Raw genomic sequence first — 21360 nt, 5'->3', positions numbered from 1 at the left:
GATGGAGCTAGGTATAAATGATGATGGAGCTAGGTATAAATGATGATGGAGCTAGGTATAAATGATGATGGAGCTAGGTATAAATGATGATGGAGCTAGGTATAAATGATGGAGCTAGGTATAAATGATGATGGAGCTAGGTATAAATGATGATGGAGCTAGGTATAAATGATGATGCGGAGCGCTAGGTATAAATGATGATGGAGCTAGGTATAAATGATGATGGAGCTAGGTATAAATGATGAGGACAATGATGGAGCTAGGTATAAATGATGATGGAGCTAGGTATAAATGATGATGGAGCTAGGTATAAATATGATGGAGCTAGGTATAAATGATGATGGAGCTAGGTATAAATGATGTGGAGCTAGGTACTTATAAATGATGATGGAGCTAGGTATAAATGATGATGGAGCTAGGTATAAATGATGATGGCGCTAGGTATAAATGATGTGGAGCTAGGTATAAATGATGATGGAGCTAGGTATAAATGATGATGGACTATATGGAGCTAGGTATAAATGATGATGTGAGATTTCCAAAATGTACTTATTTTTGATAATCATCCTTGTGTCTATTGCAGGTTTCTAAAGTGAACAGGCTGTCGCGGGTATCTTCAGCTACCGTACGCAACTCCTGTGCCAAAAAGCCCCCGGCCTCCCGACCACTGCCGTCCAGAACTGTGAAGTCCACAGCCACAGCGCTTCCCAGGGGCCACATCCCCTACACCAAAGCCAGACTTCTCAAAGAAGCCAGACTTCTCAAAGAGGCCAAACTCACCCTGGACAAAAGAGCCTCCTCCAAAGCTCGCCAACCCCTGAAAAACCAACGGCGCTCTCCCAGTGGCAGTGCCCGCCGCCACCCACGCCCACCACAGTCCAACTCAGGAAAACTCTCAAGCGGCGATGCAAAGACTCCCAACAAACAGGAGGTACAATCCAACAAGGCAGCCGGCAGATGTTTCCTACAACGAGTCAACGGGCAGCTTCACCCACGCCGATGTGGCGGTAAGCAGGTACTGCAGGGGCGTGAGGGCGTCAGGCACTCCAAGAGACGTCTGGGGCTCCCGGCTGAGGAGTGTCCAACAGAGACACCGGAGTCTTTGCCGGAGGTCAAAAAGGTTAGACTGCAGGTCAATGCCCCGGAGACGCGAAGCAGCAGGAAGGTCAATGTCCAGGAGAAGGCTGTGGCGGTGTCCGGCGGCCATCTTGGTAAGGTCACGTCATCCCGACCTTCCTCCTCGGAGCAAAGACCCAAACGAGCCTCCGCTGGCAAGCTGATGTTGACCCGACAAGCACAGCCCATACCCCCTACTGCTAATACTACTACTGCTAACACTACACCACCAGCTAAGAACACTACTACTAAGAAAACTTTCCAGGGCACTTCCAAGAACACTTCCCATGTCACTTCCAAGGGCACTTCCACCTCCACTTCCTCTACCTCAGCAGCCAAGGTGAAACCAGGCACCAGCAGCCCAGCTAAACCAGCAGCAGAGCCTAAAGCAGCAGAGAGGCAGCGGGGAGATCGGGAAGAGTGGGGAGAGCGGGAGAGTGGGGAGAAGAGAGGTGCAGCACCACCCCCGCCCCTGTCCCTAACCGAGGTGCCAGTGTTCAGACCTAGCCTGGAGGAGTTCCACGACCCCCTGGTGTATGTGGAAGCGGTGCGGGGGCAGGCAGAGAGCTATGGGCTGTGCAGGGTGGCGCCCCCTCAGGACTGGAGGCCAGAGTGCAAGCTGAAAGAGGACATGAGGTTTGTGACCCAGGTGCAGCACATCCATAAGCTGGGTCGGCGCTGGGGGCCCAATGTACTCCGGCTGGCCTGCATCAGGAAACACCTCCAGGCCCAGGGCATCTCCATGGAGGACCCCCGCTCATAGGTACATTTCTGTAGGACTGATACTTAGGGTGCGTCTCAAATGGTACCCTATTTGCTACATAGTACACTACATTTGACCAGAGCCCTATGGGGGCCCTATGGACCCTGGTCAAAAGTAATGCACTAAATAGGGAAAAGGGTTCCATTTGGGACTGACTGTCACTAAGGTTTAATGTCAAAGACATTTAAGGGAGCTACAAATAGTTCCACCACATCATGTTATTCTAGTACAGTTTCATGTTATTCTAGTACAGTTTCATGTTACTCTAGTACAGTTTCATGTTATTCTAGTACAGTTTCATCTTATTCTAGTACAGTTTCATGATATTCTAGTAGTGTCATGTTATTCTAGTACAGTTGCATTATATTCTTGTACAGTTTCATGTTATTCTAGTACAGTTTCATGATATTCTAGTACAGTTTCATGTTATTCTAGTACAGTTTCATGTTATTCTAGTACAGTTTTATCTTATTCTAATACAGTTTCATGATATTCTAGTACATTATCATCTATTTCTAGTACAGTTTCATGTTATTCTAGTACAGTTTCATGATATTCTAGTATAGTTTCATGATATTCTAGTATAGTTTCATGATATTCTAGTACAGGTTCATCTTATTCTAGTACAGTCTCATGATATTCTAGTACAGTTTCATGATATTCTAGTACAGTTTCATGTTATTCTAGTACAGTTTCATGTTATTCTAGTACAGTTTCATGTTATTCTAGTACAGTTTCATGATATTCTAATACAGTTTCATGATATTCTAGTACAGTTTCATGATATTCTAATACAGTTTCATGTTATTCTAGTACAGTTTCATGTTATTCTAGTAGTTTCATCTTATTCTAATACAGTTTCATGTTATTCTAGTACAGTTTCATGTTATTCTAGTACAGTTTCATGATATTCTAGTACAGTTTCATGTTATTCTAGTACAGTTTCATCTTATTCTAATACAGTTTCATGTTATTCTAGTACAGTTTCATGTTATTCTAGTACAGTTTCATGTTATTCTATTACAGTTTCATGTTATTCTAGTACAGTTTCATGTTATTCTAGTACAGTTTCATGATATTCTAGTACAGTTTCATCTTATTCTAGTACAGTTTCATCTTATTCTAGTAAAGTTTCATGTTGTTCGAGTACAGTTTCATGTTATTCTAGTACAGTTTCATGTTATTCTAGTACAGTTTCATCTTATTCTAATACAGTTTCATGTTATTCTAGTACAGTTTCATGATATTCTAGTACAGTTTCATGTTATTCTAGTACAGTTTCATGATATTCTAGTACAGTTTCATCTTATTCTAGTTCAGTTTCATGTTGTTCGAGTACAGTTTCATCTTATTCTAGTACAGTTTCATCTTATACTAGTACAGTTTCATCTTATTCTAATACAGTTTCATGTTATTCTAGTACAGTTTCATGATATTCTAGTACAGTTTCATGTTATTCTAGTACAGTTTCATGTTATTCTAGTACAGTTTCGTGTTATTCTAATACAGTTTCATCTTATTCTAGTACATTTTCATCTATTTCTAGTACAGTTTCATCTTATTCTAGTACAGTTTCATGATATTCTAGTATAGTTTCATGATATTCTAGTACAGGTTCATCTTATTCTAGTACAGGTTCATCTTATTCTAATACAGTCTCATGATATTCTAGTACAGTTTCATGATATTCTAGTACAGTTTCATGTTATTCTAGTACAGTTTCATGTTATTCTAGTACAGTTTCATGTTATTCTAGTACAGTTTCATGTTATTCTAGTACAGTTTCATGTTATTCTAGTACAGTTTCATGTTATTCTAGTACAGTTTCATGATATTCTAGTACAGTTTCATGTTATTCTAGTACAGTTTCATCTTATTCTAATACAGTTTCATCTTATTCTAGTACAGTTTCATGTTATTCTAGTACAGTTTCATCTTATTCTAATACAGTTTCATGTTATTCTAGTACAGTTTCATGTTATTCTAGTACAGTTTCATGTTATTCTAGTACAGTTTCATGTTATTCTAGTACAGTTTCATGATATTCTAGTACAGTTTCATGTTATTCTAGTACAGTTTCATGTTATTCTAGTACAGTTTCATGTTATTCTAGTACAGTTTCATCTTATTCTAATACAGTTTCATGTTATTCTAGTACAGTTTCATGATATTCTAGTACAGTTTCATGTTATTTTAGTACAGTTTCATGATAGTCTAGTACAGTTTCATCTTATTCTAGTACAGTTTCATCTTATTCTAGTTCAGTTTCATGTTGTTCGAGTACAGTTTCATGTTATTCGAGTACAGTTTCATGTTATTCTAGTACAGTTTCATGTTATTCTAGTACAGTTTCATCTTATTCTAGTACAGTTTCATGATATTCTAGTACAGTTTCATGTTATTCTAATACAGTTTCATGTTATTCTAGTACAGTTTCATCTTATTCTAATACAGTTTCATGTCATTCTAGTACAGTTTCATGTTATTCTAGTACAGTTTCATGTTATTCTATTACAGTTTCATGTTATTCTAGTACAGTTTCATGTTATTCTAGTACAGTTTCATGATATTCTAGTACAGTTTCATCTTATTCTAGTACAGTTTCATCTTATTCTAGTAAAGTTTCATGTTGTTCGAGTACAGTTTCATGTTATTCTAGTACAGTTTCATGTTATTCTAGTACAGTTTCATGTTATTCTAATACAGTTTCATGTTATTCTAGTACAGTTTCATGATATTCTAGTACAGTTTCATGTTATTCTAATACAGTTTCATGATATTCTAGTACAGTTTCATCTTATTCTAGTTCAGTTTCATGTTGTTCGAGTACAGTTTCATCTTATTCTAGTACAGTTTCATCTTATACTAGTACAGTTTCATCTTATTCTAATACAGTTTCATGTTATTCTAGTACAGTTTCATGATATTCTAGTACAGTTTCATGTTATTCTAGTACAGTTTCGTGTTATTCTAATACAGTTTAATCTTATTCTAGTACATTTTCATCTATTTCTAGTACAGTTTCATCTTATTCTAGTACAGTTTCATGATATTCTAGTATAGTTTCATGATATTCTAGTACAGGTTCATCTTATTCTAGTACAGGTTCATCTTATTCTAATACAGTCTCATGATATTCTAGTACAGTTTCATGATATTCTAGTACAGTTTCATGTTATTCTAGTACAGTTTCATGTTATTCTAGTACAGTTTCATGTTATTCTAGTACAGTTTCATGTTATTCTAGTACAGTTTCATGTTATTCTAGTACAGTTTCATGATATTCTAGTACAGTTTCATGTTATTCTAGTACAGTTTCATCTTATTCTAATACAGTTTCATCTTATTCTAGTACAGTTTCATGTTATTCTAGTACAGTTTCATCTTATTCTAATACAGTTTCATGTTATTCTAGTACAGTTTCATGTTATTCTAGTACAGTTTCATGTTATTCTAGTACAGTTTCATGTTATTCTAGTACAGTTTCATGATATTCTAGTACAGTTTCATGTTATTCTAGTACAGTTTCATGTTATTCTAGTACAGTTTCATGTTATTCTAGTACAGTTTCATCTTATTCTAATACAGTTTCATGTTATTCTAGTACAGTTTCATGATATTCTAGTACAGTTTCATGTTATTTTAGTACAGTTTCATGATAGTCTAGTACAGTTTCATCTTATTCTAGTACAGTTTCATCTTATTCTAGTTCAGTTTCATGTTGTTCGAGTACAGTTTCATGTTATTCGAGTACAGTTTCATGTTATTCTAGTACAGTTTCATGTTATTCTAGTACAGTTTCATCTTATTCTAGTACAGTTTCATGATATTCTAGTACAGTTTCATGTTATTCTAATACAGTTTCATGTTATTCTAGTACAGTTTCATCTTATTCTAGTACAGTTTCATGTTATTCTAATACAGTTTCATGTTATTCTAGTACAGTTTCATGTTATTCTAATACAGTTTCGTCTTATTCTAGTACAGTTTCATGTTATTCTAGTACAGTTTCATGATATTCTAGTACAGTTTCATGTTATTCTAGTACAGTTTCATGTTATTCTAGTACAGTTTCATGTTATTCTAGTACAGTTTCATCTTATTCTAATACAGTTTCATGTTATTCTAGTACAGTTTCATGATATTCTAGTACAGTTTCATGTTATTTTAGTACAGTTTCATGATAGTCTAGTACAGTTTCATCTTATTCTAGTACAGTTTCATCTTATTCTAGTTCAGTTTCATGTTGTTCGAGTACAGTTTCATGTTATTCGAGTACAGTTTCATGTTATTCTAGTACAGTTTCATGTTATTCTAGTACAGTTTCATCTTATTCTAGTACAGTTTCATGATATTCTAGTACAGTTTCATGTTATTCTAATACAGTTTCATGTTATTCTAGTACAGTTTCATCTTATTCTAGTACAGTTTCATGTTATTCTAATACAGTTTCATGTTATTCTAGTACAGTTTCATGTTATTCTAATACAGTTTCGTCTTATTCTAGTACAGTTTCATGTTATTCTAATACAGTTTCACCTTATTCTAGTACAGTTTCATGTTATTCTAATACAGTTTCATCTTATTCTATCACATATGTCAACTCTACATAGAGTGGCTATCTATCAAGATTTCCAGTTTGAAGTTTCCTCTTGTTAATTCAGTGTGCTGCTAGAGGTTTCCTTCTGAGGGAACTGTATAGTTAAAAGGCTTCTCCCAAATTACCTCTGACCCCCCCTCATCCTGACCTCTGACCCCCCTTCATCCTGACCTCTGACCCGTCTCTCATCCTGACCTCTGACCCATCTCTCATCCTGACCTCTGACCCATCTCTCATCCTGACTTCATCCTGACCTCTGACCCATCTCTCATCCTGACCTCTGACCCACCTCTCATCCTGACCACCTCTCATCCTGACCTCTGAGCCCCCTCTCATCCTGACCTCTGACCCATCTCTCATCCTGACCTCTGAACCCCTCTCATCCTGACCTCTGAACCACCTCTCATCCTGACCTCTGAACCACCTCTCATCCTGACCTCTGAACCACCTCTCATCCTGACCATCCTGCCCATTGGCTGCTGCTGATTGCTCTTAGTGTGTTTGTAAGTGAGACCTTGACTCTGACCTTACCTAGTGAGGAAGGATTACAGTTCCTCTGCCAGGTGGCAGCTTTGATGAGATTACACTGGGAGAGATGGGGGTTGTCAGGATCCCTGACACACACACACACACACACACACACACACACACACACACACACACACACACACACACACACACGGCTAGTGTAGCTCACACACAGTCACATACACACACACACACACTGACAACCCCCAGACCAGTAGCAGCGTGAGTGAGTGAGTGAGTGAGTGAGTGAGTGAGTGAGTGTGACAAATGGGGAACGTCTGTAAGGGGATTTTACAGGCAGCAGACACCCATGGTGAGGGAGAGTAGAGGAACGAAGGAGCAGAGATATTACACTCTGTCTGTGTCTCAAATGGCACACTATTCCCTATGTAGTGCACTACTTTTGACCAGGGCCCAAAGGAGTTATATAGGGAATAGGGTGCCATTTGGGACACAGCAATTCTCGCTCTCAGGCTCCAATACCTACAGGCCTCCGCTCTGTCAGAGTGGGCCTCAACATCAGACAGGATCATGGCTGTCTAAACCAGGCTGTCCTGGCTAACAGAGCCAAGTCATTCATTCATCAAACATCCACAGCCTCTCATCTAGAACATTTGGCTGTAACTCGTTTGAAAGCTTATTGTAAATGTAGTGAACGTTGCTGCTTTTTCAGAATCCATGTTTATCAGCCCCGTTGGTCCTCTCTATATTCTCCCAGATGCATACAGTACATCCATTTTAACCCATGTTCTTCTATCTTGGTCATGGGCGCCCACAGGGTGTGCATGCTTTTGTTCCAGCCCAGCACTAACAGCCCGGTACTAATACAACAAATCAACCAATCATTATTAAGCCATGTGGTTTCACAGAACCAGGATTAAAGAACGTTGTTTTAACCTCCTTGTTCTGTGTTCTGTCTCATCCTCCTTCACTCCCTTCTCTTCCTCCTTATCCTCCCTCGCTCCCTCCTTCACTCCCTCCCTAACCTCCCTCCCTCTCACCCTTCTTCACTCCCTCCCTCTCTCCTTCCCTCCCTATCCTCCCTCCCTCTCTCCCTCCTTCACTCCCTCCCTCTCTCCCTTTTCACTCCCTCCCTATCCTCCCTCCCTTTCTCTCTCCTTCACTCCCTCCTCTTCCTCCTTATCCTCCCTCTCACCCTCTTTCACTCCCTCCCTAACCTCCCTCCCTCTCTCCCTCCTTCACTCCCTCCCTCTCACCCTCCTTCACTCCCTCCTCTTCCTCCATATCCTCCCTCTCTCTCCTTTACTCCCGCCTCTTCCTCCATATCCTCCCTCTCCCTCCCTCCCTCCCTGCCAGGAGGATGTGAGTTGGACCTGGCCCGGTTCTTTCAGCTCATCAACGACATGGGCGGCATGCAGCAGGTCAGCGACATGAAGAAATGGAATAAGCTAGCCGACCAGCTCCGTATCCCCAAGACTGCACAGGTACTGTACTGCTTCAAGGCTGCATAAATGGCACCATATTCTCTATACAGTAGACTGCTTTTGACCAGGGCCCATAAGGCTCTGGCCTACTATATAGGGAATAGGGGGCCATTTGGTATTCAGCCTCTTGTGTTGACCATGATGCTGTTCTGTAACAAACAATTCCTTCCAGCATCTGTGTCTTGTAGTGTTTCATCTACACTGAAGTGGGTCATTTTGTTTTCATCCTACTTTTTTATTTGAGATTGACTTCTGATGAAAACCAACAGCCAGCCCAGCTAGCTGCATAGCTAAGTACAGCACTTTGACATTTGATGTTAACACTGCCCTCTCTGTCAACTGTCAACTGCAACGTAATAATATCCTACCACCCGACCACAGGATCGTCTGGCCAAGCTGCAGGAGGCCTATTGTCAGTACCTACTGTCCTACGACTCCCTGGACCCCGCTGAGCGCATCCGCCTGGAGAGGGAGGTGCTGGAGGAGAAGGGGAGGCTGGAGAAGAAGAAAGGGCCCCTGGAGGGCCACTCAGATGACTCCCAACAGAGCCTGCTCCAGCTGCCCCGCTGTGAGCCCAAGAATGGCCTGGTAAACGGGGTGATCCGGAGGAACGGCCTGCCCAGGAACCTGGAGGAAGGAGCGAAAGAGGGGAAGAAACAGGAGAAGGACATGTGGCTGAGGTCCAGCAGGAGGAGACTGTTCTCTCAGGAGAAGAAAGGAGGAAGAGGAGGAGCAGAGGAGGAGAAAGAGTTTCTTAGTGACCAGCACAAGTGTATATACAGGGTAGGTCATGTTATCCCCTTTCTCTGGCCCTGTACACACTCAGGTTGAACAACTGATGTACAACACATTTGGCACAACAAATGTGATACAACGGACAGTTTTTCTGGACACAAATAATTACCCAAGCATAGTGGAGGCACTACAAAATGCACAATGCTTGTGTAAATATTATTGGTTAAGTCTATTGGTTAATGAGCTCTGTGGTAGCTGTGAGTGGGCAGATTGAATACAATGCAGCACTGTCAATACAGTGTGTATAGCTGTTAGTGCCTGGAAGCAGAACTACAATATCCCTGGTTCAGTTGCTCTCACATCTAATATAGGTCATTGCACATCTGCAAGCACAGAGGCCACACACACGATCAGACACACACGCACACACACCTCATTTTGACAACACGTCACCCCATGTCAACTTATCACTGCCAGTATTTCTGTCTTGATGCTCCATGATGATCTTCTGTTGCTCACAGTTCTCTTATCAGTAGTGTCAGTTACAGTTCTCCTGTAGTATCAGTTAGTTCTCCTGTAGTATCAGTCAGTTCTCCTGTAGTATCAGTTAGTTCTCCTGTAGTATCAGTTAGTTCTCCTGTAGTATCAGTTCAGTTCTCCTGTAGTATCAGTCAGTTCTCCTGTAGTATCAGTTAGTTCTCCTGTAGTATCTGTTACAGTTCTCCTGTAGTATCAGTCAGTTCTCCTGTAGTATCAGTCAGTTCTCCTGTAGTATCAGTTAGTTCTCCTGTAGCATCAGTCAGTTCTCCTGTAGTATCAGTCAGTTCTCCTGTAGTATCAGTTAGTTCTCCTGTAGTATCTGTTACAGTTCTCCTGTAGTATCAGTCAGTTCTCCTGTAGTATCAGTCAGTTCTCCTGTAGTATCAGTTAGTTCTCCTGTAGCATCAGTCAGTTCTCCTGTAGTATCAGTCAGTTCTCCTGTAGTATCAGTCAGTTCTCCTGTAGCATCAGTCAGTTCTCCTGTAGTATCAGTCAGTTCTCCTGTAGTATCAGTTAGTTCTCCTGTAGTATCAGTTAGTTCTCCTGTAGTATCTGTTACAGTTCTCCTGTAGTATCAGTCAGTTCTCCTGTAGTATCAGTTAGTTCTCCTGTAGTATCTGTTACAGTTCTCCTGTAGTATCTGTTACAGTTCTCCTGTAGTATCAGTTAGTTCTCCTGTAGTATCAGTCAGTTCTCCTGTAGTATCAGTCAGTTCTCCTGTAATATCAGTTACAGTTCTCCTGTAGTATCAGTTAGTTCTCCTGTAGTATCAGTCAGTTCTCCTATAGAATCAGTCAGTTCTCCTGTAGTATCAGTTAGTTCTCCTGTAGTATCAGTTAGTTCTCCTGTAGTATCAGTCAGTTCATCTGTAGTATCAGTCAGTTCTCCTGTAGTATCAGTTAGTTCTCCTGTAGTATCAGTCAGTTCTCCTGTAGCATCAGTTACAGTTCTCCTGTAGTATCAGTTAGTTCTCCTGTAGTATCTGTTACAGTTCTCCTGTAGTATCAGTCAGTTCTCCTGTAGTATCAGTTAGTTCTCCTGTAGAATCAGTTAGTTCTCCTGTAGTATCAGTCAGTTCTCCTGTAGTACCAGTTAGTTCTCCTGTAGTATCAGTCAGTTCTCCTGTAGTATCAGTCAGTTCACCTGTAGCATCAGTCAGTTCATCTGTAGTATCAGTTAGTTCTCCTGTAGAATCAGTCAGTTCTCCTGTAGTATCAGTTAGTTCTCCTGTAGTATCAGTCAGTTCTCCTGTAGTATCAGTTAGTTCTCCTGTAGTATCAGTCAGTTCTCCTGTAGTATCAGTTAGTTCTCCTGTAATATCAGTTACAGTTCTCCTGTAGTATCAGTTAGTTCTCCTGTAGTATCAGTTACAGTTCTTTTGTAGTATCAGTCAGTTCTCCTGTAGTATCAGTTACAGTTCTCCTGTAGTATCAGTTAGTTCTCCTGTAGTATCAGTCAGTTCTCCTGTAGTATCAGTCAGTTCTCCTGTAGTATCAGTTAGTTCTCCTGTAGTATCAGTTAGTTCTCCTGTAGTATCAGTTAGTTCTCCTGTAGTATCAGTTAGTTCTCCTGTAGTATCAGTTAGTTCTCCTGTAGTATCAGTTAGTTCTCCTGTAGTATCAGTCAGTTCTCCTGTAGTATCAGTCAGTTCTCCTGTAGTATCAGTTAGTTCTCCTGTAGTATCAGTTAGTTCTCCTGTAGTATCAGTCAGTTCTCCTGTAGTATCAGTTAGTTCTCCTGTAGTATCAGTTAGTTCTCCTATAGAATCAGTTAGTTCTCCTGTAGTATCAGTTACGTTCTCCTGTAGTATCAGTCAGTTCTCCTGTAGTATCAGTCAGTTCTCCTGTAGTATCAGTCAGTTCTCCTGTAGTATCAGTCAGTTCTCCTGTAGTATCAGTTAGTTCTCCTGTAGTATCAGTCAGTTCTCCTGTAGTATCAGTTACAGTTCTCCTGTAGTATCAGTCAGTTCTCCTGTAGTATCAGTCAGTTCTCCTGTAGTATCAGTCAGTTCTCCTGTAGTATCAGTTACAGTTCTCCTGTAGTATCGGTTAGTTCTCCTGTAGTATCAGTTAGTTCTCTTGTAGTATCAGTCAGTTCTCCTGTAGCATCAGTTAGTTCTCCTGTAGTATCAGTTAGTTCTCCTGTAGTATCAGTTAGTTCTCCTGTAGTATCAGTTAGTTCTCCTGTAGTATCAGTTAGTTCTCCTGTAGTATCAGTTAGTTCTCCTGTAGTATCAGTCAGTTCTCCTATAGAATCAGTTAGTTCTCCTGTAGTATCAGTTAGTTCTCCTGTAGTATCAGTCAGTTCTCCTGTAGTATCAGTCAGTTCTCCTGTAGTATCAGTTACAGTTCTCCTGTAGTATCAGTCAGTTCTCCTGTAGTATCAGTTAGTTCTCTTGTAGTATCAGTCAGTTCTCCTGTAGCATCAGTTAGTTCTCCTGTAGTATCAGTTAGTTCTCCTGTAGCATCAGTTAGTTCTCCTGTAGTATCAGTTAGTTCTCCTGTAGTATCAGTTAGTTCTCCTGTAGTATCAGTTAATTCTCCTGTAGTATCAGTCAGTTCTCCTGTAGTACCAGTTAGTTCTCCTGTAGTATCAGTCAGTTCTCCTGTAGTATCAGTCAGTTCTCCTGTAGTATCAGTCAGTTCTCCTGTAGCATCAGTCAGTTCATCTGTAGTATCAGTCAGTTAATCTGTAGAATCAGTCAATTCTCCTGTAGAATCAGTTAATTCTCCTGTAGAATCAGTTAATTCTCCTGTAGAATCAGTTAGTTCTCCTGTAGAATCAGTTAGTTCTCCTGTAGTATCAGTTAGTTCTCCTGTAATATCAGTTAGTTCTCCTGTAGTATCAGTTAGTTCTCCTGTAATATCAGTTACAGTTCTCCTGTAGTATCAGTTAGTTCTCCTGTAGTATCAGTTCTCCTATAGTATGAGTCAGTTCTCCTGTAGTATCAGTCAGTTCTCCTGTAGTATCAGTCAGTTCTCCTGTAGTATCAGTTAGTTCTTTTGTAGTATCAGTCAGTTCTCCTGTAGTATCAGTTAGTTCTCCTGTAATATCAGTTACAGTTTTCCTGTAGTATCAGTTAGTTCTCCTGTAGTATCAGTTAGTTCTCCTGTAGTATCAGTCAGTTCTGCTGTAGTATCAGTTCTCCTGTAGTATCAGTTAGTTCTCCTGTAGTATCAGTTAATTCTCCTGTAGAATCAGTTAGTTCTCCTATAGTATCAGTTAGTTCTCCTGTAGTATCAGTCAGTTCTCCTGTAGTATCAGTCAGTTCTCCAGTAGTATCAGTTAGTTCTCCTGTAGTATCAGTTAGATCTCCTGTAGTATCAGTCAGTTCTCCTGTAGTATCAGTTAGTTCTCCTGTAGTATCAGTTAGTTCTCCTGTAGTATCAGTTAGTATCAGTTAGTTCTCCTGTAGTATCAGTTAGTATCAGTTAGTTCTCCTGTAGTATCAGTTAGTTCTCCTGTCGTATCAGTTAAAGTTATTTTGTAGTATCAGCCAGTTCTCCTGTAGTATCAGTTAGTTCTCCTGTCGTATCAGTTAAAGTTATTTTGTAGTATCAGTCAGTTCTCCTGTAGTATCAGTTCTCCTGTAGTATCAGTCAGTTCTCCTGTAATATCAGTTACGGTTCTCCTGTAGTATCAGTTAGTTCTCCTGTAGTATCAGTTAGTTCTCCTGTAGTATCAGTTAGTTCTCCTGTAGTATCAGTTAGTTCTCCTGTAGTATCAGTCAGTTCTCCTGTAGTATCAGTTAGTTCTCCTGTAGTATCAGTTAGTTCTCCTGTAGTATCAGTTAGTTCTCCTGTAGTATCAGTCAGTTCTCCTGTAGTATCAGTCAGTTCTCCTGTAGAATCAGTCAGTTCTCCTGTAGTATCAGTTAGTTCTGCTGTAGTATCAGTCTCCTGTATTTCTCCTGTAGTATCAGTTAGTTCTCTTATTTCCCTGTAGTATCAGTTAGTTCTCCTGTAGTATCAGTCAGTTCTCCTGTAGTATCAGTCAGTTCTCCTGTAGAATCAGTCAGTTCTCCTGTAGTATCAGTTAGTTCTGCTGTAGTATCAGTTCTCCTGTAGTATCAGTTAGTTCTTCTGTAGTATCAGTTACTTATAGCGTTTCATCTCTCAGTTTGACTTCTTACTTTTTAAACCTGGCTCGTAGGGAGTATTCTGTCTGTGAATGCCAGCATAGCTGGGCCCATATGAAATCAATATATTGGGCCATAATAAGAAATACAGTAATCTCCTCCACACATGTGGGAAAGCTTACAGTGACTGACTGTAGTCCAACCAACCAGGGATTTTCCTGGCACATTCATACAGGCTGTCCCTGCCCGGCTGTTTGTCATGTATCTGAGCTTATGTCCCAAATGGTGCCCAATTCCCTGTCTAGTGCACTACTTTTAACCAGGGCCCTTAGGGCTCCGATCGAAAGTAGTACTCTATATAAGGGAATAGTTAGCCATTTGGATAAGGGAAACGGGTGCCATATGGGAGGCAACCTGAGAAAAGCGTCTGGATGGAAGACTCCCCTTCAGAATGTGCTGAGGCTGCAGCAGCAGCGGGGAGAGGAAGGAAGATGATGTCATGCAGCACAGTGACATCCACATGTATCATGTAGTTTTCACCCTCTCAGAGAAAAGCTTTTTGTTTTTGTCTGGCTGTTCAACTAACACTCCCATCTGATTGGCTGTGATAATCGTTACATTGACAGTGGGTGCGTCCCAAATCACATTCCTTTTCCCTTTTCTAATGCAGTACTTTTGACCAGAGCCTGTTCAGAAGTAGCATGTCATTGGGGACGGAGACAGTATCAAGGGGCTTAAAAGACTACTTCCTGTATGGTCTTACTAGTCTCTTTGGTTGTGTTTCTGTGTCATTCGATTGGCAGTATATCAAAACACCTCAGTCCATAAGCTCGTACACTCTTTGTTTGTGTTCATGATTTGCTGTGATAATCTTTACATTGACTGTATATCAGGGAACTTGAAAGGGACCATAAGGTCTTACCCCTCCCTCTCTTTGTGTTTCTCTATGGCAGGGGAAGTCGGTTTCTCTCACTACGTTCTACAGGACAGCCAGGAATACTATGAACATGTGTTTCAACAAGGAGCCTGGGACGGCTGAGGTGGAGGTAAGGTCTACATATCCCAAACTGTTATATACCTGCTACGTAGGTTGCGCTACTTAAGGCCCTATTCAGGTTTCAGAGAAGTTGACTTAACATGGACTTAAATAAAAAAAATACACATTTGACTTATTGACATAAATCCATGTTAAGTCTACTTATTTCAAGTCTGAATCGGCCCTTAGTGCACTAGTTTTGGTCAGGGCCCTGCTATTTGGGACGCAACCATATAGTCATAATGAATAAGTAGTATAATTCACTGGGACCATAAGTAGTATAATTCACTGGGACCATAAGTAGTATAACTCACTGGGACCATAAGTAGTATAATTCACTGGGACCATAAGTAGTATAATTCACTGGGACCATAAGTAGTATAATTCACTGGGACCATAAGTAGTATAATTCACTGGGACCATAAGTAGTATAATTCACTGGGACCATAAGTAGTATAACTCACTGGGACCATAAGTAGTATAATTCACTGGGACCATAAGTAGTATAATTCACTGGGACCATAAGTAGTATAACTCACTGGGACCATAAGTAGTATAATTCACTGGGACCATAAGTAGTATAATTCACTTGGACCATAAGTAGTATAATTCACTGGGACCATAAGTAGTATAATTCACTGGGACCATAAGTAGTATAACTCACTGGGACCATAAGTAGAATGGAGATGACTGATCAGGTCATTGACATATTTCTTCTCTCCTTTTGTCTTTCTTGTCAGCCATCCCACTGTGTGATCTACTGTCACTACTTGTTTTTTCATCTACATTAATGCAATAATGTTTCTGTCTGTGATTGCAGCAGGAGTACTGGAACATCGTGGAGCAGAGGGAATGTCATGTTGCAGTGCACTGTGGGAAAGTGGACACTAAAACTCATGGGAGTGGCTTCCCAGTTGGAAAGTCTGAGACGTTTTCAAAGTAAGGGCCTAACAGCATTATCCTATCACATGAATGGAGGATTTTGAATTTCCTGCTTATTCCCTCCTGATTCCTGGAATCTTCCAACTGGGATTTCTGGAGAACCTGGGAATTTTTGGAAAGTTAGGGGGAATTTTACAACCCTGTAAGGACTGTGGTGGTTAATTTCTGTTTTACCAAATGAGGAGAAACAAACTCCACACACCAGTCAGAGTTATACTTAAACTACATCTTTAATAATAAGAGCTTTGCAATAGCACTGACTTTCAACGATTCCCTATTTCTAATGAACCGTTGAGAGTGACAACACAAAAGTACAAAGATCTTTTATAGCCAAGATACACCCCTCTCAACCTACATGATGAACAACAGATACATAGAATGGTCACAAGGTTAAGATTTGTATGAAAGATATCTATAATACATAGCAGATAGCATCTGCTATGTCAACAGTTTTCATTGTACAGACCAGTGTCTGGCCCTTCTACTCCAAACTGGAACCGTCTCTTCCTGGTACGGTATAGAACAGAAACATTAGCTCATCCAATGGCATAACTCAATTGTCAACTCTAGATACTCCCATCTCAAGTAAAACCCCTTCTTGACCCCACTCCTGGACAAGCTCACTGAGGGGAGTGAGTCTCTAGGTCATACACTATCCCAGGATAAGTGCAACATCAGAGAGGACATACAATGGTTCCATACACTGCCATACACCTCCCCCCAATGCCAAAGGAGGGAGTGACTTGCGCACAGACATTGTGAAGACAAGTAATTGGTTCCCCATTAATCACGCCATTCCTTCACATGGTTTAAGAGTAGGTAAAGACACATTCACATATGAAGACAATGTTCCATCCTGTCCTCTTCCCTTTCTGATATTCTGCATAGCACCAGAGACATGTAAAAGACAAGCCTGACCTCTTCCCTCTCTGGGCCCCAAGTGACTGAGCCCCAGCTGAGGGAAGAAGTGTAACTGCCAACACCAGAGTCCAAAGGGATACATTCTAATAACAAGTATATCACATAAGCATATTATGCAGATAAGACATCTTAATTATCTATGTTACCCAACTAATTCTGATTCATCCGCCACAGGACATGCATAAAATATGTGTTCTGTTCTCTTGTCTCCACTCAAGACATGGATGGAACCTTACAGTCCTTCCCAATAATTCAGGATCCATCTTACGCCATCTTGGTGCTGTGCCAGGTAATCATCTATACCTATGACCCTCTCCTTTTACACAGGATGACAGTCAAGTGTATTGTAATACAGACAGTTGTAAGTAGCTGCAGAGTGAACTGAAGGACTCCCATCAGCTTAACTACAACAGTTCCTTGAAAGTATGTTGTGCTAGTTTTTTTGTTTTATACAGTATATCCTAATTTTTGGTGACACAATTCAATTGCATTCTGCTATGTATTAAGTGAACTTGAACTGACTAGAAAAGCTTGACAGTCTACTATGTCTTCCTTTGTGGTTCTACAGGAGTGACCATTCCTTGGCTGAACATCGGCATGGTCTTCTCTACCTCATGCTGGTCGCGAGACCATCATCGCCTTCCATACATTGATTACTTACACACTGGTGCTGACTGCATTTGGTAAGTAGTGGTTCACTGCTCACTGCCCTCTCCCAGTTTAATCCTACGGTCACTCAGGTTCACCACCTGCCACAACCAATGGAGAACGAGCTCAGCATCAGTTAGTCAAGCCTGATGAAATAGAACTAATGGAGATTGATTTAATAGAACTCCCTGAGCGTGGTCAGTACAGTATGAAGGAAACGCTGTATGGCTCAGTAGGTAGAGCATGGCGCTCACAACGCCAGGATAGTGGGTTTGATTCTCTGGGACATCCATATGTAAAATGTATGCAGCATGACTGTAAGTCTCTATTGGATAAAAGCATCTGCTAAATGGTATATATTTAAGCAATAAGGCACGAGAGGGTGTGGTATATGGCCAATATACCACAGCTAAGGGCTGTTCTTAGGCACGACGCATTGCCTTATTGATATTATAAACTGGTTCGCAACATAATTAGAACAGTAAAATGTTTTGTCATACCTGTGGTATACGGTCTGATATTCCACGGCTGTCAGCCAATCAGCATTCAGGGCTCGAACCACCCAGTTTATAATATATATATATATATATGGAATTCTTGAAAGACCGGACAATATAAACTTTTTTTCTTTTTCATTACATTATTCAAATATGAAATACAAATCTCCAAACGTATTTTTGTTTCATTTTATAACGCTATATAATGCTCCAGGACTGATTTTGTTAGCATTTTGGCATGTTTTTCTAGATTCAGAACATAAAACAACATTTATAAAGGAAAAATGATCCCTTAGTACAAACATCACAGCAAATATGTCAATAGTTTAAGCATGTGTTACAGAAGAGTGATTAAAATATATTTTTATAATAAAAATAAAAAAAGTTCTTAAGGGGTTTAGCCATCAGTGACGGAGTTGACAACAGATACTCAAAACAGACATTTTTGCCTCAAAGTATTTTAAATTTGTAAAGTATATTAAATTATTCTTTCTGCACTCTGACGGAGTTGACGTTAGACCAAAATCTTTTTTAGGGTTTTGAATATGGTGATTTCTATATTGTTTGTTTAAAATATATCAGATAGTGGAGAACTTTCCAGACTATGAGTGGTCTTGTTGCACTACATGTAATGAGAACATGAAGAGGTCATTATGGTAGAGCTGTCCCTGCTCATTCCTGATTTGAGTTGACCAAATCTCCAGACACATCTTTTAGGAATCACAGTTTCGAGATAAGGGCTATTGCAAATAACTACACAAGATCCTTTTTCAGTTAATATTAATTATTGCCAGTTAAAAAATATATATAATATAATTTTGGAGTTTGAAATTGGGATCCTTTTCTCCAGACAATGGCATTTCCGGGTATAGAGCCAACATGGAAATGAATAATATTGAAAATATTTCGAAAATTCCAAAAGCAAATCTTTCCCCTTATAAAATTCCCCTCAAAGTAATTGTTAGGCTCAAATAAAATGCTATAAAACTACAATAAAAATAAAGTTTCATTGCCAGACAAGGATATTATTATTATTTACTAGTACTATGACATGTGTCCACTAACTCCAACATGTTATCATATAGTGGTACACAATTAGATCCTAATAACCCATGTGACCTGGGGTCTAGGTACTGTATTCCTGCTGAGGAGAAGGTGAAGCTGGACAAGGTGGTTCACACACTGCTGCAGGCTAATGGAACCCCAGGACTGGAGATGTTGGAGAACAACATCATGGTGAGACTGCAGGATACACAGCACACACATACAGTACAAACATGGACTACAGAAATACTGTCCACACATACAGTACAAACATGGACTACAGAAACACTGTCCACACACATACAGTACAGACATGGACTACATAAACACTGTCCACACATACAGTACAAACATGGACTACAGAAACACTGTCCACACACATACAGTACAAACATGGACTACATAAACACTGTCCACACACATACAGTACAAACATGGACTACATAAACACTGTCCACACACATACAGTACAAACATGGACTACATAAACACTGTCCACACACATACAGTACAAACATGGACTACATAAACACTGTCCACACATACAGTACAAACATGGACTACAGAAATACTGTCCACACATACAGTACAAACATGGACTACAGAAACACTGTCCACACATACAGTACAAACATGGACTACAGAAACACTGTCCACACATACAGTACAAACATGGACTACATAAACACTGTCCACACATACAGTACAAACATGGACTACAGAAACACTGTCCACACATACAGTACAAACATGGACTACAGAAACACTGTCCACACATACAGTACAAACATGGACTACATAAACACTGTCCACACATACAGTACAAACATGGACTACATAAACACTGTCCACACACATACAGTACAAACATGGACTACAGAAATACTGTCCACACATACAGTACAAACATGGACTACATAAACACTGTCCACACACATACAGTACAAACATGGACTACAGAAACACTGTCCACACATACAGTACAAACATGGACTACATAAACACTGTCCACACACATACAGTACAAACATGGACTACAGAAACACTGTCCACACACATACAGTACAAACATGGACTACATAAATACTGTCCACACACATACAGTACAAACATGGACTACAGAAACACTGTCCACACATACGGTACAAACATGGACTACAGAAACACTGTCCACACACATACAGTACAAACATGGACTACATAAATACTGTCCACACACATACAGTACAAACATGGACTACAGAAACACTGTCCACACATACAGTACAAACATGGACTACATAAATACTGTCCACATATACAGTACAAACATGGACTACATAAACACTGTCCACACATACAGTACAAACATGGACTACAGAAATACTGTCCACACATACAGTACAAACATGGACTACAGAAACACTGTCCACACACATACAGTACAAACATGGACTACATGAACACTGTCCACACATACAGTACAAACATGGACTACATAAACACTGTCCACACATACAGTACAAACATGGACTACATAAACACTGTCCACACACATACAGTACAAACATGGACTACAGAAACACTGTCCACACATACAGTACAAACATGGACTACATAAACACTGTCCACACATACAGTACAAACATGGACTACATAAACACTGTCCACACACATACAGTACAAACATGGACTACAGAAACACTGTCCACACATACAGTACAAACATGGACTACATAAACACTGTCCACACACATACAGTACAAACATGGACTACAGAAACACTGTCCACACATACAGTACAAACATGGACTACAGAAACACTGTCCACACACATACAGTACAAACATGGACTACATAAACACTGTCCACACATACAGTACAAACATGGACTACATAAACACTGTCCACACATACAGTACAAACATGGACTACAGAAATACTGTCCACACATACAGTACAAACATGGACTACAGAAATACTGTCCACACATACAGTACAAACATGGACTACATAAACACTGTCCACACACATACAGTACAAACATGGACTACAGAAATACTGTCCACACATACAGTACAAACATGGACTACAGAAATACTGTCCACACACATACAGTACAAACATGGACTACAGAAACACTGTCCACACATACAGTACAAACATGGACTACAGAAACACTGTCCACACACATACAGTACAAACATGGACTACATAAACACTGTCCACACACATACAGTACAAACATGGACTACATAAACACTGTCCACACACATACAGTACAAACATGGACTACAGAAACACTGTCCACACATACAGTACAAACATGGACTACATAAACACTGTCCACACACTACAGTACAAACATGGACTACATAAACACTGTCCACACACATACAGTACAAACATGGACTACAGAAATACTGTCCACACATACAGTACAAACATGGACTACATAAACACTGTCCACACACATACAGTACAAACA

The 21360-nt window shown here is 40.1% G+C and overlaps 1 protein-coding gene across 1 annotated transcript in view; it reads left to right on the top strand.

Annotated features, from left to right (window-relative positions):
• Positions 1–21360, top strand: part of LOC106574054 (protein Jumonji) — a 181484-nt gene that overhangs the window by 107116 nt on the left and 53008 nt on the right. The window contains exons 7-14 of the mRNA XM_045719244.1: positions 584–1871; positions 8316–8452; positions 8834–9235; positions 14759–14851; positions 15662–15780; positions 16923–16993; positions 17273–17387; positions 18980–19085. Of these exons, the coding sequence (XP_045575200.1) occupies positions 584–1871; positions 8316–8452; positions 8834–9235; positions 14759–14851; positions 15662–15780; positions 16923–16993; positions 17273–17387; positions 18980–19085 (2331 nt within the window). The remainder of the gene's footprint in view (positions 1–583; positions 1872–8315; positions 8453–8833; positions 9236–14758; positions 14852–15661; positions 15781–16922; positions 16994–17272; positions 17388–18979; positions 19086–21360) is intronic.

The sequence above is a fragment of the Salmo salar genome, chromosome ssa05 (genome assembly GCF_905237065.1).
Source record: "Salmo salar chromosome ssa05, Ssal_v3.1, whole genome shotgun sequence".
Taxonomy (NCBI): Eukaryota; Metazoa; Chordata; class Actinopteri; order Salmoniformes; family Salmonidae; genus Salmo; species Salmo salar.
The sequence above is the reverse complement of the archived record's forward strand: the minus strand, read 5'-3'. Positions and strand labels throughout refer to the sequence as shown.